The 26,161-nt window shown below is 34.9% G+C and overlaps 1 protein-coding gene across 4 annotated transcripts in view; it reads left to right on the top strand.

Annotated features, from left to right (window-relative positions):
* The window catches only part of LOC119828168 (tyrosine-protein phosphatase Lar), a 331,779-nt gene that overhangs the window by 234,697 nt on the left and 70,921 nt on the right, over nucleotides 1-26,161 (top strand). For 3 of the 4 annotated variants that reach the window (XM_038350265.1, XM_038350264.1, XM_038350262.1), the window contains exons 4-6: nucleotides 6,143-6,262; nucleotides 10,205-10,336; nucleotides 15,166-15,345. In XM_038350265.1, coding sequence (XP_038206193.1) covers nucleotides 6,143-6,262; nucleotides 10,205-10,336; nucleotides 15,166-15,345 — 432 coding nt within the window. The remainder of the gene's footprint in view (nucleotides 1-6,142; nucleotides 6,263-10,204; nucleotides 10,337-15,165; nucleotides 15,346-26,161) is intronic. The other variant, XM_038350266.1, reaches the window with a different exon arrangement.

Below are 26,161 nucleotides of genomic sequence, written 5' to 3'. Positions count from 1 at the left end.
AGTTTTCATAAACATTGTCCATAAAAAAACGAAATGCAAATAATGCTTTTACCCGAGTGCATTTTGATGTGAATATATTAAAATGGTTTACGAACGTTTCAGCGAAACGGGGACCGGTGTAATGTTGATGTGCTTGCAACGACTTATATTATATTATTACATTTTCACAATATAGACGGAAGATATACCTAAAATATATACCTACAGAACACATACGTACATACATGACATAACACATACTTACATATTTTCGTCAGTAACTGAAGACAATATTCATTTAAAATCAACAAGGTATAAATGAGTATAAAATATAATTGAATAGTAGGTATACGATTGGGCTTTTCAAATTGATTGCTTTAATAAACACTTATTACAATTATACCTCGTGTTTTCTATTCATCAATATAATTGTAAAATTACAATATCAAATGCTAATTAAATAATTTGAAGTTGTATTGAAATTAATTCGTTTCATTTTGCTCTAAATTATAACGATTCAATTTCCAATTAAATTACGTTTTCTTTCATACGTGTTTTTGTTTAATAAAGCCGTAAAAATTCAAAGCACGGCATGTTTAAATCATCCATTGACCATTGTTTCCAAGAACAAATCGAATCCCTAAGTCATACAATTTCGTTAGTGCTTTCATCGTATAAGATGCATCACTGCGGCTTGCAGCATCCGTTGTTCTATGTGCTGTAAACCGAGACATAGCTGCATACCGTCGGAATGCTCTTACGTTTCAATCTCTTTCCATATTATTGTAATATGAATTATATATTCACAAGACATCCACAAATAAAAGCTTTTGTTATGTTCTTACACGTTTATGCGCTCGCCGTGAAATTTTTATTAAGAAGAGAGCATACCATTAAGTTAATTAACAACGAAAGTAATTGTACCGGTTTTTATTCGCGAAACTCACACGTTCTCGGTTTATGCACAAAATGGATCAATGTTAGCACACTGCCATAGAATTGGAATGTTCCGTTTTTGAAATTAAGTAAGCTTTTCAACGTAACATGATTAGAGGAACAGACAGCGCTTAGTCGATATGTGTCCTGAAACCTTATTTTAATTTCTTGTTAGTTTTATTTATTGGACGCTGTATAGCAACAGTTTATTAAAATTTTTGAAATTAGCGTAAAGCACCTTTTGCTGCCAATAGTAATGAATGGTAAACTGTTTATTGTCAATCACAATGATCACCTGAAAAATCCATGTATACTACATTTTGTCGTGATAGAATAGAGTTAGTTATTTCGTTGATAGTTCGTAAAAAGACAATTTTCCACTTTGTAGTATTAATACACATTACTGACAGAATAACCCCCTGTCTCAACACCTCACCTACAAAATTCAACGGCGGACTGAAATTTCCCAGTGCCGATGTCTTCGATGACTCGACGGGGGCTTTAGTCCGTGGTTAATGGCCCCTAAGGAAGGCTCTATTAGTTCCATACGATGCCGTGGATTTACGACGCAATCTTTGAACGAATTCTTTTGTAGATCCGCCGTCAAATATTTCGCCCGTGTGTTCTGCTACGCTAAATTTCTTGCATATTTTACATGAAATATGTGTACAGCGACGCTACGTAAAAGTACTCGGAGTTAGAGAGTTTCAACTGCGTTGTGTCGAGAGTACAGTAACATGATAGTACGTTATGCATATGTAGATATTAATGTGCGACAGGGATGAAGCTATTCAAATTATGTCTTCCATCCCTGTTGCACAGCTTAAGATTGCGTTTTATTCATAAAGTATGGCGGAGTGCATATATATTAGAATCAGTTGACTTGTATGTATCTTTGGAAACTTAATTATTTCAGCAGTAGGTCGGAAATCGCCTTTAAGATTGATCCACGCTAATTGAATGCTATATTTAAATATTGATTATTTTATTTAAGACTATAGACTATTTCAACTGAAAAGTATAGGTAAAAATAAACATTAATATTCTTGAAGTGTGTTTTGTTAATTATTTTTCTTTCACGGAGCGATTCTTGTGTCTGGGTATATTTAGAAAAAAAGTATGAAATAAAATAATATCGAACTACCGAAACTACACGTGAAATGTTGAAATTTTATAGAATACATTGATAAACTATTCGGAATAAACGTTAAAATAATTATTGTATGTCCACTAATTGGGCAAAGTGGCTTATCGGCTTTGTTGCGGTTTTTGCTGCCGATTGAATGTTAATCCGATGCGATTGCCTTTAGGTCATGTGTTATCACTGTTATTGAACATATTGGCGTCACTGAAATATTATAAAATTGTTAATAACAGCCCGTACAATGTTAAATATGAAGCTTTGAAACGAGAACGCGCAATGAGCGCTGTAATGTGTTGTCTTTCTGATATTTAATGTCGCCTTTGTTATGTTAAGTTCATTTAATATAATTTTAATTTTTTTTGTTATGAATACTTGTCTAGATTTTTATGTGTCACTAACTGAGCCGGCAAACGCTGTTCTGCCTTACTATCATCATTTAGGGTTTGATAAATAGATGTTGTCCGATTCTCAGACTTACCCAATATGCACACAAAATTTCATGAGAATCGGTCCAGCCGTTTCATAAGAGTATGGTAATTAACGTTGTGACACGAGATTTATATGTATATAGAGATTTTATATATATGGAGATAAAAGCGTCATGTTTTACACTACATGCGTCGTTGCTTTATGCAGAGTTAGATACAGAACCACAACCTTATTATTCAGTTACCGCAGTTTGTAACTAGTTATCCACTATTACTGTCATATTAACGTATCACACGAGGTCTGGAAAGTTCCATGCAATTTATTGTTTATGAGAAAATAAATCGGTTGTGTGCTTTCGTAGAAAACAAAATTATAATAGCACGTGATAAACCTAAATACGTCTTCACGGCAATTTCAATTTAAATATTGTTTTCTTGTATCTATACATGCTCCAGTATGGGGACAGCATACAACCCTTTTTCTCTGGCTTCTTGTTATACAAAGATTTGTTTGCGAACTGTGATAAAGTACAGTATTTTGTTCACGTACATTAGTAATTCGCCCCCGGCCCCTAGGGACAGGTATTCTTGAACATTCTAAATTGCTTATAATTAATCACAATATCCGGCGAAATATATTTACTACAATATTAACAAAAACGGGGCTTATATTAATTTGGGCTATTACAGCAGGAGACTCGACAAATTGTCTTCGGGGACAGACATTTTTTCTTCTAATTCCCAATAAATATAGTTTGTTCTGTGACGTATTGACACCTTTTTGCCGATAGTCCATTTGGAAAATTTTGTTGGCGGGGAATTGTTTATTGTTATCGGACGTCGCCTTTCAGCCAATTAGTGAAACTTGAATGTCAATAATAATAGAAGAGTGGAAAAGCTTTCGAATTCTCGTTTGACTTGTGGAAAAGTTTTTTTTATAACAAACACCGAACAACCGGGGAAAAGTGAGTGAAAACAGTGTTATAGTATATAATAATATGCTATAAGGAACTAGTGTTGTATATCTGTACACAGATGAAATAACTAGAAGGCGACAATTTGAACTCATGTGATCATTTTAATAGGAATTATAACATTATCATTATCCTCAACCCATAAATGTTCGCGCAGTAGGGCCTCGGGCCTCCTGTGAGGGTTCAGACCTTAATGCACCACTTTGGCCAAGTGCAGGTTTGCAAATGTCACATGTCGTTAAACTTTTCTTTCTTCGACATGCCGGTTTCCTCACGGTGTTTTTCCTTCACCGTTTCGAGCAGTGGTGATATGGATCATTTGCAGATAAAATGAAAAATCATCTCATTTCGTCCGGTCTTGAACCCGCGACTTTTCACCTCAAGTCCAAGGTCCTAACCACTGAGCCACCACTACTCTTAATCAATTATAAAATAAACAGCTTATAATATCGAAGATAAATCTTATTACTTCGAGGTTATCTTTGCAAATTTTCATAGATACATCGAACATACAATCACTATGTTACAACATAGAAATACATAGATTGAGTTCTAAAAAACCAAGTCAACATGCATTTGTGCCCATAAACAATTCCCGGAACTAAATCCTCTTTTCCCCAAAAAAGACTGAAACGTAATTCGAACTATTAACACAAAGAAGGATATAGTTTTTGCAGTGTTTTTCCTCGCTATTCGAGTATTTCGTTCTGTATTTTATAAATGTGTGACTTTGGGTCGCACGGGGTCAGATTAAAATAGCTTTTTTATATTTATTTAGGGCTGCTTTGACAGATACTTTCATTATGATTGCAATATTATGACTTCAAGTTGTGATACAAGTTCATACATCACTTGTGTATCTCGGCAAAGTATAAAAATAAAAGGATTTATTGCATCGAAATAGCGTTTCTCACGTGGCCTACCTACTAAGATATTAAAAATCGACATATTTAAAAATAACCAGTGCTGTTTACCCTCTATTTATTCAAAAGCGGCATTTAAAATGAGGCACATAATCCTATTTTCGGTTCGTCGCCACAGAGACGGCCTCTCCGCCGACGCAACCGCAACGCATGTCTCTAGCAATTTAGACGAACGCAATTTGTATTGTCTTGCTTGTTTCTAGACAATTTTCCACTTTTTCTCACAATTTTTTTTTCACACCAGACATTTCCTTTGAGTCCGACCGCATTGTTTGCGCGGTATTGTTCGTCCGTTGTTTATTTTTACCGTCATTCATTAGTGGCCTTCGTCGGATACTTGACAGGGACCGGGGAAAGAGTTCTCAGATTGGACACCGGTTTTTGTGTTTCAATAGCGGTGAGCAATGGGTGGCCATGGTTAATTTAACTTTTAATAATAAGATGTCATTGTTGAGGGTTTTAGCGCGATTGTCAATGGAAATTAATGTGGATCGACAGTCCTTTGAATTTTAAATAAAAGAATACTCTTTTAACAGTGAATAGAGTTATAATATAGTTGGAAGCGTTGATTTAAAATGCTTCGCTAGCTCGCGTATTTTATAAATATTATCGCGCTTTGTAATCCCTATTGGATTTGTTTATTTATTGAATTGATTTACATATTTAGGCAAATTCGGAGACAAATTTATTCTTATATAAGATTGTCTACCTGTTACCTTTCGATATGTATCAAATTAACTAGCTGAAACAATGCAAAAAGTACGAGTAGAAAACACTTTTTTTAACTTTACATACAAAAACAAATGATTAGTAGCTAATGCGTTAATTTTAGTCCTTATTTAGGTCTCACAACGTAACAAAAACCATAATCACCGACAAGATATTTCCCCGCATAAAACAGCGAACGAACAGCGTGGAAGGATGTTAGCAATTTTTAAAACTATTCAACTTTACTCTCACGTCCAAGATTTCCATATAGACTGAAGCGCATTCAGAACATTACCCCACATAATATTACAATAGCCCGACCTCTTTATTACTCACCCCGGAACACAATACAGAGATACTCTCATTCCGGTAAGACGCCCGTTATCCAATTTTTATCGCGCATTATTCAATGTATGAAAAATCGTGTACGTATATCTCGCAATAATCGATGCCGATTCGATGTTTATTTATTGTATCGATATTATGTCGAACTTCTCGATAATAACGATGCGAATGATTTATTTACCGCATCGTCGACGTGCCGAGAGACGTTCGTTTGAGTTATGTTGAATCGCGAATCCGCGTAAGGAAATAAATGGTTGACCTGTATGAAAATATAGTTGTTACATTCTCGGCTATTGTTATGAGTTGTTAAACGATTACAAGATGGTTATATGGTAATGTTCTATTCCTTATCTTTAGTTTCATCCAAGTTTAATTCTTATTTTAAGCTTATTATATTTTTATTTAAAATTACTTTAATTATACAACAAGTACTGTATGTCAAGCGTCGCTCTACTTATTAATTTAAATATATAATTTCTCATACGTGTAACGTTTGTTTGTTTATTTATATATATTAGCAATAAATAAGCGTTATATCTATATTAATACATAACTGTGTTGATATTTTATATTAATATTAGTTTATTGTAAGATAGTATAAGTAGGTAATAGTAGATAAAATTAATCATAAGTTCAATTGTATATTGCGTTAAATACGACAACCGCTCGACCGTTAAAAATTAAAGAAAATAATTATCACAACAGACGAAGAAGATATAATATTAGAAGAAACAGAGGCGCCGCATATTAAAATAGTCACAGAGGTGCCCTTAGTGGGCATCCCGCCAGTCAACGATTCGAATATTTTTATACAATATTTAACACGTAAGTTGATAATGTCATGTTCATTATGTTACAGGTGCTGTGAAGGGGCCCTCGATTATGATAACGATCAGCCGTATTACTAACTCATTGTTCTAATTATAAGCTTGGTCCATTAAAGTTTCATAAGTTTCAGCATTTAGTAAAATAATTAGGCTTTGCTAGAAATCAATTTAAACACGATCGACTTACGGTCGATCGTGTTTAACTCGGGTAATCATTAGACCAAAAACAGATGTGCATTTATGTCTGATCAAAAGATTCTATATAACGTGATGTTCCTTTTAAAAATGAATTCTATAAGATAGGATAATATGATTTTCCTCGTCAAGTAGCGTCCGCTTTAGTATGAAAGTAATTTTAGCACAAATATTATCTCGTATAATAAGGTGTTGCCTTTTCTTTGTTAACGCTCGCTCAGGAAGCACTCTGCCACTTAAATACTTGGAAAAACCTCTCAATAGCATTCGTGTCATAATCGTTATTTACAAAGTCGATTAGAATTATGAGTCATAAGGTATAGTCAACTAGAAAATGTGTTTCACTTTAAATAATACAGGGTACAAGGAGCAGCAGCAAGCTTTCAACTAATTTCATTACAAAAGCAGTTCGTACGAATTCTGTTTCGCTGTTTATATTCAACCGTGTATCTAAATATTGTATTCATGTTATATTCGTGTTGAAAATACATGGTATTCCCAATTGACCCACTAAATAACACGTTTAATACCTGACAATGTAATAAATTTCGTTCAATCTCTACATGACCCCAAAATAGGTTCGCTCGAACGCTCCAGATTATTCTCATAAATAAATACAGTGGGTAGTTGCACATTTACTGAATGTTGCTTCGAAACAAATTTATAATATTGAGTAATAGCGCTTTTGAAATAGTTGCGGCTTGTTTACTTTTGTTGTTCAAGTCGATTAAATTCAATGTAAATTTTGTGGTATATAATTTATATGTATATATAATATAAATATTCTGATGGGAAATTACCACACTAGACTCTAAAATGAGACCAAATAAAACCAATTTCCTATCAAACCCAATAAGAATCACGCCAATCAGTCGAAGTCAAGATGACTTATGGAGTAATAAAAAAACAGTCACATTAGCATTTCGAGTACAATTTGTTATAATTTCAAACAGAACACGTACATCGTTTATACACTTTTTGTGTATATTGAGAGCTTATAACTGCTAAATTGTAATATTTGCAAAGTAAGCTTAAATGAAACGATGCTTGTTGAATTTATTGGTGATTGTTAAACGAGAAAATGTGGATATTTTATAGAAATGCTGCTGGCGTGAAAATATTAATTGAGTTTAGAATTTATATTGGTTCAAAACGTTTTTATTTTATATGCTTTTCAATTGATTCAGTATAAATATGGATAGTTAAAATATAGGTTAAAACTATTGAGTTATAAACCGTAATTGAGTTTATAATATAATAATTAAGGTAAATTCGTAAACAGGTCGTTTTCCATTCTTGATTTGATTATGTTTTATCTAATATAATCTAGTACACAAAAACGAAATACAAATATTATAATTTATAAAAAATGGAATATTCCATTTTCAAAATTTCATCAATTTCGTCTAAATTTCTGATTCACTCATCAAAATATCTGATCAGTTTCATTAGAGTGCAGTCATTGAAATTATCATGCAATGCACATCCTAGTCGATATCAGGGTTTTCTTCGACTCCTTTTCCGCGAGATTTTGCAACGAAGGAGCAGACTCGTGTCATTACAAGACTTCTTGAATATGCGGGTACATAGAGCACACTTGAGAACTCCGCCAACATAATTATGTTGTGTGGCTTCAGGTGGTCTAACTTTTATTTCTTCTTCTTTCTATGTATTTGTAGAAATGATTGAAATTCAAAGATCTTATTCATAAAATAAGAAAGTTAGTCGTTTTATAATTGTACCGTCTTCTATTGGTATATAAATCTGATTAGGGTATAAAAGAAAATAATATGATAGTGCGCGATAGAATTAATCGATGCTTCAACGTCGATATTAAAATGTATAAATGATTTGTGCTCTGAATGGATGTAACGTGTCCGTTAAATTGCTATCATTTCACTGGTTTTTGGTAACTGTATTAATTTAAGTGATTATAATAAATAGTAACTGATGATGTGTGGGATTGCGGTTCGCAATATTATCTGAGTATCGGATGTTTTTGATTATATTATATTTGTAATATATAGCCTCTGATGGAATTTTCTCTTGAAGCTTGGAACATTGTTATTAGCTTTTTTTTCTAGTAAAACTTTTGAAGCTGAAAAAAATAGTTCAATTATCTTATTAAAATTATCATTGTCAGTACTCGTCTTAAAAATGGTCGCAAAGGAAAGGAAGTCTCAAGTGAAGCAGAAATGACTCCTTCAATATAAATTTTTAGTTCAATGTGATCAGTCCAATTAACAGGGCACCCTTGTAATGATTAGTTTCTTTTTTGTGAACACCCTTCGTAATTATACCTACATATTATAACTACAAATGTGAACAAATGTGGAGTAGCGCGCGCAAAATCGCTCCATGCAGCAATTTAATTTCGCACATAGCGACGTCTAGGCGCCGCGTAATTTAATCTGGCTAGGTTCGCGAGTAGCGTAAAAAATGGCCGCCGCTTTTATTTGTATGCGTGCGTCGACACGTACCGACGCCCTTTCCAATCCGCGCACATACAAAACGTGACCATTCACGGCCGTCGACAAATATACGCAATCCGTCATTTCTCTCCCCAGCCACTGAAGTAATTCAAAGGCAAACTCGAATCGCGACCACGCGGATAGTTAGTGACTCCTATCAACGTATAATTGGAAGAGCAGGCGGTCATTAAACGCGCCGTGACGCCGCCTCGTCGCGAATATAGATTGAGTTTTTATTTGCGGTCAGGGGTGAAAATTATGTACGGACCGCTCAAAATGAATTGTTTCGCCGGCGAACGCTCAAAGCCGATCAGCTTTTTTTAGATCTGCAATCTCACCCCCGACCTCTGCGGTGTCCGCTCTATGAATATTTTAACTCCTGTGTGACAGTCTCCGAAAATACGTTACTCCCGTTCGTTTATTAATGTCACATTGATCGCAGCCGATCGCTACCCGTGGGATTAGCTTCGAATGTGTATAGAGAACTAAATGGGATTTCATTTTCTAGTTCAGGAATCAAACGCTCCCCGCGGCGCATGTCCGCCGTTCTCCCGGGGTCCCTTTAGACATTTTTGTTCGGGTTCGTTTGATGCAGGGATTCGGAGTTTCCGAAATTCACGTGTCTTCGCCGACTTCCAGGAACATAATTGTTTCGTGGCTCGCTGCGCATTTTTCCGCAAGATAATGCCATTAATCTGCTTTACTGTAATGAAAATGTACCGCGTTTCTTGACTAATGCACGATAACAATTCGGTATCTGAATTCTCGTGGTACGGAGTAATTTTGTTAAAGTTCCACTTAAAGTAACTTTTCGAGACAATTGGATTTGGTCCTTGGCTGTTCGTCTCGTGTATGGTATAGTGGGATTGAGGATGTGGATGGGATAACATAGTTAGGGGATTATCCCGAGATTTGCTAATTTATTCACGGGGGAAATTGGATCCCATGGATGTATGCAATAGAGTAAAAGCTTATCCATAAATATGTTATATATTTTATCTGATACGTATATTAACTCCTTTGTCGTTTTCTTAAGTCAATTTAAAAGGAACATCACGCATTTAAAATAAAATATATTGGCGTTAAACTTCAAAATGAACAATTTTCCCACCCGATCTAACCTTATTCGATTACAACACAATTTTTTTTCCAAAAATGTTAAACCTATTGTCTCATCTATGCTCTATTGTTGCAAATACAATAATTAATGAAATAAAAATCCATTTATCGATTAACATTACAATGATCAAATTATTCCGTTTGTCTGCCGACAGATCCCCCCGAAATCACCATAAGGCCCCGCAACCTGCAGGTGCGCGCCAACGGCATAGCCGCGTTCTACTGCGCCGCGCGAGGCGTGCCCATACCCGACATACAGTGGAGGAAAAACGGCAAGAGAGTTTCTAGTGAGTATTAACATCATTTACTATATGTGTATGTGTGATACGTTCCAGAAAAAAGCGTATATTATGTCTCTCAAAGGCCGGCAATGCATCTGTAACACCGCCAGTGTTACAAGTCTGTGGCGGCCGCGGCTACAGCTATAGCCGCTTTTGAACACTTGCAGAGTCGTAAAGTCTCATCAACAAATATTCTAACTGACAGAAAGAAGAATTCTACTACTGAAATGGAAATAAGGGCCAATTGTGTATTGGATATTGGCTAGAGTCAACTTTAATGACAAATGTTGAAATGTGAGTTTATCTAGTAAGACCACGGTGTTGAACGAATTTATGTTATTACATTGAATGTACGTTATTAATTCTGGATTTAGTAATATACGTAAATTTTACATTTCAAACAAAAATTCACTGAACGTTATGAACGTTTAGGGATATTTTTCATCGTGTGCGTAGTCATTTTTCCCGCCTAAAATCACTGACATAACTTCGCTTCATTAATTTTAAAGGTTGACGTGTTAAGGACCGTAGATGACCGACATGATTTTTATCATGAAAAGGTTTTCAGTTCATAAACATTTACTTTTATTTAAATATTTTGCGCATACTCTTTTCGATTCGAAATTAAATAACAATCAAGAGATAACTTGATTAACCTTAAGATATTTTGAAAGAATAGAAAAAAATTGACCGAAAACCGCGTTTCTTGCCTAACCGTAGCAAATGGTTAGGTTAGCTCAGCTAGGCTCATTTATAAAGCACTAGCAAGCTCGGCGAACTCCGTTACGCCAATTTTCTTTGCTATTAACCTCACGGAGCCCGAGACCTTTCCAACGAATGCAAACCCGTGGAAATCGGTTCGTGCGTTCTGGAGTTATAGCGTCAGGAAGGAAAACCCGACTTATTTTTATATAGTAGATTTCAATGCTATAAAACTAAAAATTAAATTTTACGTGTACCATTAAAATTGAAGAGATATGTACAATGTAGGTGTATATGCATTCAAATATTTCAATTATGCTTTGTTATTAAACCCAGTAGATTGAACAGAGACACTTTCCTCAGTTAACAATATTTCATTAAATCACATGTTTAATCAGTAATGTTTATGGCTAAAAATGTATTCATAGATATATAATTACATTTAGATAATATTCTACGAACTAGACACAGACAATGCAAACATAAAAATGTCGGTCACACTCACGGCGTGTACGTATACAAATTTGCGCTATCAATTGAAAACAATTGTATCTAAAATCGGTCACAATGTGATAAAGTGCCGCTACGCGATATCACAAATGGCGGCGGCGAATCAGCGAATTTGGTCCGTGATTGAAATGTAAAAACGGTATTTTTAGCCCATAAATATGTGACCGGTAACGACGGCCATAAGGCAGGGGCAATGAGCTGGAAAAACGTACAGCCACGCACGCGAATTCTCCCCACCGTAAACGACCCTCCTTACACCTCCCCTTAATAGTTCGATCGGGTATGAAAAATGTAACACCATATCTATGATCTATCATCGCAATGAGCGGCCGCCGTGAACTGTATCGCTGCACGAGACGGCTTTTTGGTTCCGTAGTGGGGCCGGCTTGGCTGAGTGGGCTTTGTTGATGTTGTTGTGTAGAATGGTTTGATACTTCATTCTTTTCGAACCATCGTTCCGAGTATTGGCTTTTTTTTGCATTTAATTTTGGATGTATTTGTCAATCATTTAAAAATATTAATTTCTTCTCTATATTTTATGTGCATATTAATTGGACAGAACAAATATCTCGTTAGTTTAGCGGGAAATGCGGTTACTAAATGTGCTTATTTCACTGAATTTATTAATTATTAAAAATACACTTAATTTGTTTTGTTTCAATGTAAATACATCCATCAAATCTTATTTAAACAGCTAAAATAGAACTTAACTGTATTCAACGACCAACAGTTTCATCATTAACCACCAGACAAATATTGCGCTTATGTATAGAGGACCCTAAATCCACTACACCTCCATATTCAATATTAATAGCCGTGGCTTCATCAAAGTTATTATTTGTCTATCCGTCACCTCGTATTCATTCAGTTGTTAAACATTGGAAGGGAGAAATTGGGGTGAAAGAGGATTTCTGAGAAAAGGATGTGCGTGAATAATATATTTCAATTAGGGCCAAACTAAAGCAGTTCGTTGTTACATAAACAATGTGTGTTTTGGTACGTTCCACTAACGCTTGGGAAGCTTAAGCGATAATGATATTATATTTTCGCGAACAATTTTGACAAGAACAACGGCGATTTAAGAGAATTATATTATGTCATTTCAGCTGTTTGGAAAGGTCGTTGGGGATTTGCGTTCTGCTTTTTGAAGCGGGACGTACATGAAGAGATTTGGGCGTTTTGTATAGCCAACTATCTCTCAATGGTTGTGATCGCATTATTGTAGGGCGTAGCAACTTCTTACAGTAGGATCACATAAAGCTTATAATAAAAGTTGTTTGCTCTCGTGTTTCGATACAAAGTAAGCATTATTTAATGTTTAATAATCCTCACATTATGTAGAAGCAAAATAACTATATACAATGAAATAATAAGTTCTATAATAACATTTCTTGTACGCAGACTTTCACGAACCGGAATCAAATACACCCAATGACCCTTATTGGTTTAACAATTATGTATTATCAAATAGAACGTTAAATCTTATTAACTACAAACTGAACTATATGTACTTAATTCCAAAAGCAAGCCAGTTTAAAATAAACGTACAATCCTTCACTCGAGATTTGAGACAACCCTGAAAAGGAGACCAAAAATACGTGGAAACTCTAACAATGGCATCACGACTGCCGATAAAAGTGAAACCAATACAAAATAACAAATGTACCACATATTAAATAGTGATGGGAAGCCAGAAATAACAATTCAGCGTCCCTCCGTGAACAATAAATGTGGCAGCGTCACATTGGCGGACAAACGTCAATCACGCGTCCCCCAGTAATGGATGACTCCCCTTCGCCCGTCCTATATTTCAGATGTATAAGACATCGCACGAATTTATATTCATTATTTATCTGTGGGAACTATTCGATTCGTTTTCGCGGTTTTGCATTTGTGTCACGGGTTCGTCGGTGATATGATGCGTGTATGGATTTTGGTGGGTTTCGATCTGTTTCATAGGCTAGGCATAGATATTATGAGATTGATTGAGACATAAAGTTGGATTAGGTAATTGTTTTCATATGCAGAACATCGATATTAACAAATGAGTTTAATAAAATAAATATGATGTAATACATTATAATATAAAAAAGGTAGTTTGGATGATGTTGGTAATTAAATACAGTTTGAGAAATTTTTAAAGAATAGAAAAAATTTAGGCAAGAAACGCAGGTTCGAATCCTGCCTAACTCCCGTGGCCCCTTCACTTAAGTGGCTCGACGGAACACAGTGGGGTTTTGGTCGGTAGGAATCCGACATAACCCACGGCTTTATCTCCGGAGGCCGTGGGTATCTATGCAAGATTTCCCCACTTAAAAAAAAAAAAAAAAAAAAAAAAAAAAAAAAAAAAAAAAAAAGGTTCGAATCCTGCCTCGTGATCAAATTTTTACTATTCTTTCAAAATTTCTCATTTATAAAGCATTTCAATGCTATAAAACTAAAAATTAAATATAAATACAGTTTGCTTTTAGTTACTTTGTTTTACTACTTTTTATGGTTAAATCGATGCTGAAACGTTAAAATCTTAATTTTCATTATTTATATAGCAAAAGAATACGTCAGTAAACACAAATAAACACCGGCTCGCATAATCCTACTACTTTTAGACCGAGGCAAGAATATAAAATTACATATTAACTTTTCCAAGTCTGTATTTGCATAAATAAGTTAAAACTCAGGACGGAAAGTGCAGTGATAGTGTTATATTTTTAAAGCAGCACCGGCTTCGTCGCTGGGAGACAACGATTATTCTCAGTTGTTGCGAAATGTATTTCCTTGGCACTTACCACGAGTGGCGATTTAGCTCTGTCGTCCAACACATCTAACCAACTAAAACGAACCCGGCGTACGCTTGAAACAATGCATTCTCAACTCTATACACCCGTCACAAGAACCACTCGAACCGCAACACGGCGCGGTCTTATTTTTGCACGACGTCGAAAGTCAGATGCAAAGTATAAAACGCTTTACAAAGAGCCTTGGACGTCTCGCCGTTATAAGATTTTCAATAAACATAAATTCTAAATGGCAAAGGATTTCAATCTTTGCGCAGAAATGTAATTGTTTCTTCATTATTCTGTGCGAATGCAATTATGCAACTGTTGTGAGCGGGTAACTGTTGCTTAGGAGTACTTATTTTAAATGTGTTTATGTTCAAATTATATAAGCTTAAAACGTCTGTATTTTGATTATATGGTAACAATTATTTTCGCTTTCATTTTAATACAACATACAATCACACAAATGTGCACATTATGACATCGCTTAAAAATGCTGTATAGTAAAGTTCAATTACGATTAAGATGGTTTAAAAAACTTTTCACATGTGCTATAAAGAGCCTCTGAGATACATAAAACAGAAAGATTTTAAACACGTCTATTTATTCTTTATTTATTTGTTTAATGGTTATCCAACAGCTTTGTAGCGATACATTTCTGAATCGCGCAAGCGAAATTTTCTCGCTACAGAGTGGCATTCCACCTTTCTTTCTCCACAGTTTTACAGGTTTAATCAACAACATTACAATAATAAATTTAATATAACAATAAGCCAATAAAGGATTACATCATGTTTTTCTATATTTCTTTATTAATTCTAATTAATGAGCCTTATTTTTCTCCAGGTATGCAATCACGCTACCAAGTGTCCGGTATGGACGCGGCGGCCGGGCCGGGCGCCTATGGCACCGTTCTCCGGATAGAGCCGGTGCGGGCGCAGCGAGACGACGCCACGTACGAATGCGTCGCCGAGAACGGTGTAGGTGACGCCGTCACCGCGCTCGCTACGCTGACCGTTTTTGAAGGTATGTGTCTTTTGTAGGATGAAAATCGCCAAACATGGAGTTCCATTTTGTTTTAGGGATATGACAAAGATATTTATAGATAGCTAAATAGTTCAATGTTATTACTAACTAGTCATGGCCATATGGAAAATATGCGCATATTAATGGTATGAAACAAAGGCTGATCAATAGATGCAAAATAGAATATGTGTCGGCATCTAAATAATATAGTGTTTTTATTAGCAAAACAGTAAATTATATATGTATTATTATATACTTCACAGTATTTTTCGCAATATTAATAATGAGCTAGACATTTACTCGTATCAATAAACGATATTAACAATAAATTGTATTCGCTGGCTATACCTTCCACAATATGACACTAAAACATTTTTGTGTAAACGTTTTAATTAATTTATGAACCAACCGAATACGACTTGGATTTTAACACCGATAAATGTGACAATAAACGCATTCGACGTCAATAGTAGCGATACAATAATTGATCGATTCAATTTATTTAAACCCTGTAGTCCTTTTTATTCGACTTAATTAATTAACGACGGTCTGATAATTATTTTACAACGCCACGTTTCGCGTGGCGTTCGTTTGCATACATTTTGCAGAATTTCACTTACACCCGGAGTGTAATGGACTGTATCGCGCCGCCATATTGGAAGTTGAAAACCTTCCAGAATTCTCTAGAAAGTTCTAGATTGTTTTTTTTTAATTTGTTTTGTTTATACCAAGAACATTTGAAAACGACATTTTATTGGATTCTAGTCATTGGTGTATTACATATTTCGTTTATAACTAGCTAATGTCGATAAAAATGTAAAAAACGTTAACGTATGGTTAATAAGATATTGTTTTAAATAATTTTGAAGAATTATTTGTAAATGTTAGAAAACTCATACTGTATTTAATTACGTGATTATTTTTACCACTAAACCAAATGCCTTCAAAAGGTTAGAACAAGACTAAATTTAAATTGAATCAAACGGGAGACACCGGATTTCAAGTAAAAAAAGTAACATCAAAATCGGTTCACCCAGTCGAAAGTTCTACGGTAGCAAGGCCAAAATGAAAAATACATTTGAATTAAGAAGCTCCCCCTTTTTTAAAGTCGGTTTAAAACAGCAAAAATATCAAACAATACGTAAATCTTTTTTAACCGAGTTTATAAACAGCCTCAGCTGGCTCCAGTGTTTGTTTGTAATCAAATCTTGCAAGTTGAGTTTTGACCCACTTCTCCGTTGAATTGAACATAGATTTTGCATACATGTATATGACTATGTACCTATTTGTATTGCAATATATGTTTTATTATTATAGACATTGAGTACTCTTTCCGATGACGATACTTGGTAACAATAATTTCCATGCCGTAGTTCGTCGGAGATGAGAGAATTGAGTGCGGATTTAACGTAGCAGATTTATTTTAAGAAATAGGAGTTTTAAAGATGTCGAGTTACTGCCCGTTTATGTCGGTAGAAATAATATATATAGTAAGAAAAATATTTATGTATACTTGGTAAAGTTTACAAGAATAAGAGAGTTGAGATTGTGCCTAAAACGGACTAAATCTAATCCATGTTAAATGATAATTTAAATCATAAAATAGTATTTTCAAGAAAAAAACTGAACCGCCTTCAAAGTATCATAACTAGATCAAATTGAAATGGAACCACATTTCACGGCACTAGAGCTTTCAAATAGAAAAAGAATCATCAGCATCGGTCCATCCAATTTACCGTTCTGAGTTAAAAAACCGTTAAATGGAGCCTCCTTTTTCGAAGTCGGTAAAAACAGTAGAATATCTCTTTAAAAAGATTCGTATACTATTATGTAGGTACTAATATTGAATTCGGTTGATATGATTCGGATGTAATTTAACTTTCCTCCAGAACAATTCTAAGACAAGCGTAATAGATTTTAATATAAAAGTTACTCGTACAATCCTCCCGGAAACTCTCCCACTACAAAAAACCGGTAAAATCTCGCTGTGACATTTACAGCGATTGGATACAAACGCAAACCTTGTTGACCGAGACGCCTGTGTAGATACAGAAAAGTTTTCTCGTAGGAAATACACTGATTTTCCTCTCGGCCCTTTATCTGACGGTTTTCATTATATTAAACTTTAAACAACCTGAAAGAAACTCGTAAACGGCGATATGGCCCGTGTTGTTTTTTTTTTTTCTGTTTTACGGTTTCGCCGGGATGGATGTTTTTTAATATTTCGCCGAACGGCCCGTTATACAAAGTGCTAATAATAAAGCTGAGGTAATCAGAACGTTTTTTATAAAGGGCCAATTATGTCACAAAATTGTTCATAATCAAATTATATAATATCATGATGTGAATCTTGACACATTGTATTGAAATGTATAATTATTAGTTTTATTGCATTCAAATACTATCCTACTAATATTATAAATGCGAAAGTTTGTAAGGATGTGTGTGTGTGTGTTTGTTGCTCTTTCACTCAAAAACTGCTGAACCAATTGCAATGAAATTTGGTACGTAGACAGCTGGACAACTGTAATAACATATAGGAAACTTTTTATCTCGATATTCCGACGGGATACGGACTTACGCGGGTGAAACCGCGGGACGCAGCTAATTCTTTATAAATTAAAATGAAAAATTCATCATTCCGATAGAGGGTGTGGGATGTCTGTTAAGCACATGAAAGTGAAAGAGTAGAAGAAATTCGATTACTGGCATCCCGTCTTAATAAGTATTTTTATTTTTTCTAGTGTTAGCTTTTTTCACGGTTGACAGAGGGATCAGACGTTGCCACGGTACGACGAATGGCACGGGTTCAAATTCCGCCTCGTGATCGAATTTTTTTTATGATTAAAAAATTCTCATCAATAATCTTTTCATTTAAATACAGTATATCAGTACTATTACCTTTCCTCAATTACTTAAGAGAAGAGCTTTTAAAACTAGGTCGGTATACGCATTTGATTTCGTTGTCGTCAATACTTCCATCTCATTTGTCGCTTGCATCGCACCAAAACTCAATAAGTGTTCGATCACAAACCAAACGCATTTGCTAATTGAACCGGCCCATTGTTAACATTTCGCAATAACAAGTAATATGTGAGCGCAAACATCGCAATGAATAATGAGGTCGTCGTTCAATGGCGAACGTTAAACTGATATCGTTGAAACTGATCGCAGAAAACGCTCGACAAAGCGCTTTTTTTGATAGACGCGTTGGATGAAAGCGTTTTATTTGATATGAAAGCGCTTCAGCCGACGAGCACATGGAACGTGTATAATGAAGTATTCTAATTTATTGTTTGCGCGGTTATTAAATTTTCTACGAGTGATTTGTTGTCTGTATGCGTGTTGTGATGAACGGTGTTTAATGGTTTTTGCCATCAGTGCGTATTTAACTGTATTATCGTGTTTGAATTCGATAAATTTGATACTTAGCCGGTTGAATTTTGTTGAGTTCTATTTATGTTGCTTTGTACTCTATGAGTAATTTTAACTTAAATGTTTATGTGAACCTAGAATAAAGTTCACATAAACATGTAATGGGATACACATCTATGAGTATAAAAGAACTCAGAGCGATCGATACAAAATTTCACGATGAATGTTTTAATTATATATTCTTTTCTTTATACAATTTATAAGTATACCTAAATAACAATACTACCTAAGTCTAGTGTGGCATCGATCTTCTCTAGCAGAGGTTTACAGATAGGTGAGGCGATCGTCGCGTCTGAATGGTGTAAATTTTCTATTTATTGTTACTCAATTAACGATTTTATTTATTATTCTACTAATTGAAAATATATATAATGAAATAATACCGCTTTAATGGGTGTGTGCTGTGCATGATGAACACCCAATTAGAGACAGATTTATTTAATACGTACCTTTTAAATCAATTCGATTAACTCGTATACATTACATTGTATGAAAGTCAAGATTTTAACCTGAAGGCAAGTCGATATAAACACACGTGAAAATGTATTGATATCAAAATTCCGAACCAACGAAGTTGTAGCAGCGAACTTACTCGATACCTACTTAGCTCGAACATCGCTTCTCTTGCTGTGTCTTATATAAAATTTAATGATGTTTTATTTTTTATTTATACGTAGTGTGTAACACTTGTAAGGTCACCAAGATTAAGCAAAAATAAGAACAGGTATATTTGAAGAATAAATCCAAGGTCATAATGGATATTAATTGTAAATATTTATAATGCAAAAGTGCTAAACGAAGTCTAGTTCAATAAATGAATGTTACAGCTTCATTCTCATAATTTATAGTGAGTTTCATAGTTTAAATCATCGCACACTCGAAAGTCGTTTCGATGACGCATATAGCTTTGACAAATTTGATCATAATTAAAAGTTAAGCGATCTACAGATAAGCGGATTAACCAGAACGCACCTCATCTAACTTGGGAAAGTGTTGTCTGGGCGGCTTGTCTCGGTCCCCTGTTGAACATTATAATTGGTATAAAATCGAAAGTAAATAAATACGTCGATGTAAAATGGGCGCGGGTTATAAATTAGGTTAGCTACATCGTGGGAAGTTGGGCGGCGAGAAACTTATTTGTATGTAGGACATATGTAAACAGATTCTTTCTATTAATAAAGTATGTGGCATTAATGGTACTGATTATATATAAGAATATTTTGTAACAATACTCTCTTTAATTTCGCAATGTACACTCATTTTCTTGATTAAAACAAAAATATAAATTTCGAGAAAATCGAAAGAAACGCGTAGTTCACAAAAATGAATGAAACTTTTCGCGTGAAAATTTTTAATATTCGATCACTATTTCTCCATTTAAGTCTCTTCTGTACGCATTTGTTTCGAATGAAAAGTTCATTATAATTATTAGCAAAGGCGAAATATAAGAATATTGAGACGGGCAGTAAAGCCAATTGTCAACAATAAATATCCTTGATAATGTGTATTATATTACCACTCCGTTTTATTTATAACCTTATATCATTAACAATATTAAGATGCTTAAACGCAGTAAGCTCAGAAATAGCTGGACCGATTTCCAAAAGTTCTTTCACAATTGGATGTAGAGGTATATTTTATGAAAATGTTTTCTAATGCAAATATCTTATCCTGCGTAGATCCATTATCTAAATAAAATCAACAGTCATTAAATAAACTCTGATGCATACATACATTGTTAAATAATAAAATGATTAATGCTGTATAAATACTGTCACATTTCTGCCTGAACGATATTTCCAACAAAACCCTCTATACAAAAAAAAACACGTAACTTGCATATTTATCTGTATTCCGTCAACAAGAATACCAAAAACAGTAGCGTCCGAATACATCATTCTAACACCTAGATAATTGGCTTCCACTAAAGTGTCTCACGTCCGCATAAATCTCAATAACTGCATATTGGAGTCACGTGCGTATAATAGAGAGCCACAGAAATATACCCGCCCACCTGCCGGCTTTAATCTGAATATAAATTATCCATAATTAAAGAGGAGTCGGACACTGGGAGAATAAATGCGACCACTAGAAATCGCCGGTAAGTGATAAGACGCGGCGGGTTTTAAAGAAATATGGCTTTTGGGTTAGCTACATGGTCCGTATGGATATGAAATCCGTATAGAATTATCTATGTGTGCGATCTATGCAAATCTCCACGTCTTATATTATTTTAAAAATAGAACGTTCTCGTTTATAATGTACTGCTTTGTTGGAATAGATACATTTTTATGTGCTCTATTTTTTGAAATTATAATGCTAGCTAGCATTTGACCGAATTGGTCGTGTCGTTCTCAAGTTTTACGCTTAGTAAGATGTATGGCGATTCATTTTTATATACGTAGATGTATGTATAGAAGTAAAATAGCGCAATCACGATTCAATTTTCACCTTATAACAGTCTGATTACAATATAGGCCTGTATAATATTCTCATTATAATATATAAAATTTCAGCTTTACGTTTTTCTCTATGACATCCTCATAAATTAAACATTTTTTAGTAAATTTTTATCGCAATTTACTCATAATATGATTTATCCTGAAAAATCAATAGTATAATGTATAAAAAGTGAAGCCCCGTATCCCCAAGTGGGGTATGGGGCAAATGATATACATATGTTTCACTGATCGATTTTCTTTAGGGTCAAGAAGGTGGTCACCGTTCTGTGTCCTGCCATTCCGAGACATTCTATTTTGTGAGTTCCCCGGTAGCGAACCCAGGAGCCCTCGGTTCCACGCTCACGTGTTAACCACCGTACGAAACAGGCGGTCAATCTTAGTTCGTATACTTCTCGTATAGAACTATTACTTTTTGACCCTTATCTTCAGGCAGGAATTTCAAGAAACAATTAAATTAATACATATTATTTATTATATGTCCGGTAAAGTCAGTCCCCTGTGCCGCGAACCGTATCATATCTCGCTGAGCCCTTGTAATGCGAGTTGAATGGCGCCATATTTTTTCGAGCTTTCGCGTCGCACCAAATTCGGAGTTATGTGACGCATTCACAAGGAGATAGTGTTAGTTTGTTACCGCACGAAGGTTCCAGAATAAATTAGCGAGTGCGTGAGTATTGTGTGACTTCCTTATAGCGATAGTAAGATGGTTCCTTTTACGGACTGGCTTATTGTAAGCAATTACTGTAGGAATTTATGTGTAAGATTAGAACTTTAATCCGTTGTTTTGTAATAGATAATAGTAATTATAGGCTTCGGTGACACTGTAATTGAAAATAAATAAACAAACACAGCCATGCAGAGAATAAATAATGTAATTTTGATTCGAATCATATATCATAAAAAACTAACTGTCTTAGTAATAATGTACTTCAGCATTACAATTGTAACATTAATAACGTGTAAAATTGAAATAAAAATAGAAAACATTAAATAGTTTAAATCCAAGTACAGTTAACAATAATTACCATACGAAAGATGAGCGGTGAAACAAGGAAGCCCGCCCCATTCTCAGAGAGTTATCGATCCCGCTCCCAACAAACTCCGACCTGCCTCTTTACATATTTTAAACGTAAGCCCACTTCTTCGGAAGAATATTATTTCACCCAACTCTAAGTAAGTTGTTTTTAGTTCGCGATTTATTAGATGTTAATGTTGTGTTCGGAATACCGGGAATTCTGCGAGTGGATGGGAAGATTTTTTGGGGTGGCGTGCAGTGTATAATATGGGAAAAATTATTAACAATTTATAAAAGAATTTAAATATATTTAGTAATTCTTTTTGTTGCGTTTCAACCAGGGTTATATATTGATTTGCGTTATAGAATACGTTAATTGAAGCAAATCATTTGCCTTACCCGGAAAATGGAGCAGCAATGGATTAAAACATGGTCACAGATTCACAGATTTAAGAGTCGAATGTGTGCTAGATTGTAATGTTTCCTTACTATCCCATAAGATTTTGGCAGAGCCATATTTAGATAGGTCCTTTATCGAAGAGTATACGATTGTTAAAGAGACTCGCTATTCTATTATCCACAATGTAAGATCAACTATAAGGATTATGGTTGTAGGTCGTTTCAAGAAGATTCTAGAACCTCTCATAAACCAAGTCAACATCGATGTCAGTACTCGTGCTCCCAAATATTTGTGAAGCTGTTACACGGATGTAATATTCAATGCGCATTTTATATTCAATTTAAATGATGTTGTTGTACATGAAATCGGAAAGCAATTTTGTGGCAGTCATATTTATGTTCACATTTAAATTGAGTTATTGTATCCGTACATACGACTGTTGCGACTTTTTGCAAGTTTATTGTTATAGATGTAATGGATTTGTAATTAAAATATAACGTATGAAATGTGTGATAAATATATTCAATTATCTTTATTTCTAATTGTATAAGGCTAGAGTAAAACTTAATACAAGCAAACACCGTTTTTGAATGACCATAACATAAAACATTACATGATGATACGATCTAATGAATACACTCACTGTAATATGATACTCGACACTCTGTTTTATTACAATTAATGGTAATCACCAGTAATGGTACGACGTTTTGATAAACACTAACAATTTTGTGTTCTCATAATCCATTCAGTTAAGCCGACGTATTAATGTAAAATTACGTACAAATATATGTGAGTGTACTCTATATACCAACTGCGGAGAAATAGGTGGAGGTAGTTCACAAACAACAATTTTTGTATGACCTTCAAGACATATAACATCTCAGTCTCCCCGTAACCATGCTCGCTGTGAAGTGTTCGAAACGTCGGGTTAATAATATAATGAATACCTCTGCAAATGTTTATGAGCGCTGGAAGCGCTTCCTATTAGGGGACCCAACAGCCTTTGCCGACGATGCTATAAAAAATAACAGTTAACAGTGTTGCTGCAAACTTTGATCCATCTAGTTGACGCTACTCGGACGAAAACCATTCAACATGCGTTATCAACTTTGCACCGCGCATTTCCACCAGCCACACTTTGACCGCAATTCCTCAACGTTGGATTCAACTTAAATACGTTCCTTTATACGTCAATAGATTGCATAATTAAGTGAAGACCTATATAAGTACAAGAACAATACGATCACAGCGAAATACACACAGGAAACTATCTGCATAATGCTGCTTTTGCACATTCGTGTTCGTCATACGCCTCTTAACTCGACATATATAGCTACATATATAGCTATTCACACATTTGCGAGTAGTACGGGGAGTTCGCGAATACGCGATTTTCTAGCCGTATACCCAGTAGAGTGTTTACACGCATATCGTGTTCGTCAAACGCCTCTCTATTCGCACGAATGTGTAAGTGCACCGTCACGGTCGTGTGGTCCACGCGAATGTCCATGAGAATATTGCGCGCTGATAGTGGAAATATTAATGCTCAATATTGATAATTAATGCACAAAGGGATTCGTAATCGGCAAATGAAGCACAAAGCCGGTTATAGAGCGCCAACATGGAACGAAATTGTTTGACTGGTGCCGAGTGATGCTGCCGTCGCTAGTTCGGTTAGTTCAGATTATGAGTCCAGTCGTTCGGGTCGTCGGAGGCGAGCCCGTGGGCACTGACGACGTGATCAATGGTTGTGATTTCTGCTATTTGATTTCGTTATCTTATATTTACATGTAAACATAAATAAATATGGAACAAGAGACTGAACTGGTTCTATGCGTTAATGAGAAGGTAGTATTTTTATATGCTTGAATCATAATTACAACCGAAATCAAATAAAGGAGGAGATTCTGTATTCGGCTGTATTTTTTTTTGGGTACCTGATACGAAGACAAGATAAAGCGATTTATGATTTTTATTTATGAAGCAGGTGCATCCCGTGTGGTATTATTTACTTTTGTTTTAGTTCTAACATAAAAGCGGTTAATTGCTTTTTTATGTATACAGAGTAATGGTTGTAAAGACAGAAAAAGTGTATTTGGCAATAATGCACAAAATTCAACTACCACTTTCACACAATTCACTATCCCCGCCATCGGTGAATAAGGAAGCTTATGTTTGAAAAATACTTCTACCATTATATTTGCACTATAATCAAAGCTGTAATGTTCAAATAAACTAATTACTCGCCTATACTATATATCGATACATCGAACAATTTCTGCATTATATATGACTAGCGGTCCACCCCGGCTTCACCCGCGACGTATATACACAAAGCCGGGGCAGCACTCCGGGATCTCATATATATCGTCCAGTGGAGAACTTAGATTTATGCGTTCAAACAAAGCCAACAAACTTTTCAGCTTTATTTTATTATATTAGTATAGATAATGTTTAGTTTTGAGATACGATCGCCTACACAATTGATATGGTTTTTTTGTTACATGTAATTTTAACAGCTAAAATAAATTGTAGGACATTCAGATTCTACATCAAACAGCGAAAGGTTAATTATTGTGGTGTGCCCACTCAGAAATCAATCACACGGCCCCTCTACTTAAGTATTCAAACCGCTGAAATTAGGGGCCGTCCCATCTATTTGAATATTCACAGTCTTAGCTTTTTTTTTTGTTTAAGAAAACACTTCGTTAAGGGTCAAAGAATAAGGGTCGGGTGAACCCCGTTAGAGGCTAACGAGGAGCCACGTAAGGCTCAGTTTGTAGCGTCACAAAATGTAACCCTGAAATTAGGGCTGCCACATTAGAAATTTTTTATATTAATTATTTTGTTTTTTTTATGGTATGTCAAATGTGCGTTTGATGATTGCTGCAGATTTTGAAAAGTTCAACAAATTTACAGCCCTACTTTGGTAGTTAGTTACGTTATTGTAAATCAAGTTTTAAATGTTATAAATGATAGCGAAGAACATTTTTAGTGATTTTTGATTCTAAATAATCTTCTTTTCTATCTTTTAACTATCACATATATCGTATATTCATTCATATATGTATAGAATGTTTTGTATTTAATGCAATAATAATATGCGTAACATTAATTCGCAACGAGAATGAAGTCTATTTACATTTTTACTCTCCCCCAACCGTGGTACACTTGTACGATACGATGTTCGCGTAAGGTTTCGTAACAAGTAGGAGTTTTAACACGGCCATCGAGCGGTGCAAAGTTACGTTATACGAGAATGAAGCCAAATTTTCACAAGATTAACTTGTTACTTTTTACTTTCGAGTGGGTGCGGGTGTATTGTTTACTACTAGCTCTCCGCCCGCGGGTTTCACTCGCGTGGGAATGGAAAAGATATACACTCTTGGGGTTTTCCCCACGTTCTTCCCGTTCCCGTTGTATTTCTCGGGTATAAACTATCCTGTGCCCATTCTCGGGTCTCCAACTATATCTATACCAAATTTCATTAAAATTGGTCCT

The sequence above is a fragment of the Zerene cesonia genome, chromosome 7 (genome assembly GCF_012273895.1).
Source record: "Zerene cesonia ecotype Mississippi chromosome 7, Zerene_cesonia_1.1, whole genome shotgun sequence".
Lineage (NCBI taxonomy): Eukaryota > Metazoa > Arthropoda > Insecta > Lepidoptera > Pieridae > Zerene > Zerene cesonia.
Note: the sequence above shows the minus strand (reverse complement) of the source record. Positions and strands in the feature narration are given on the sequence as shown.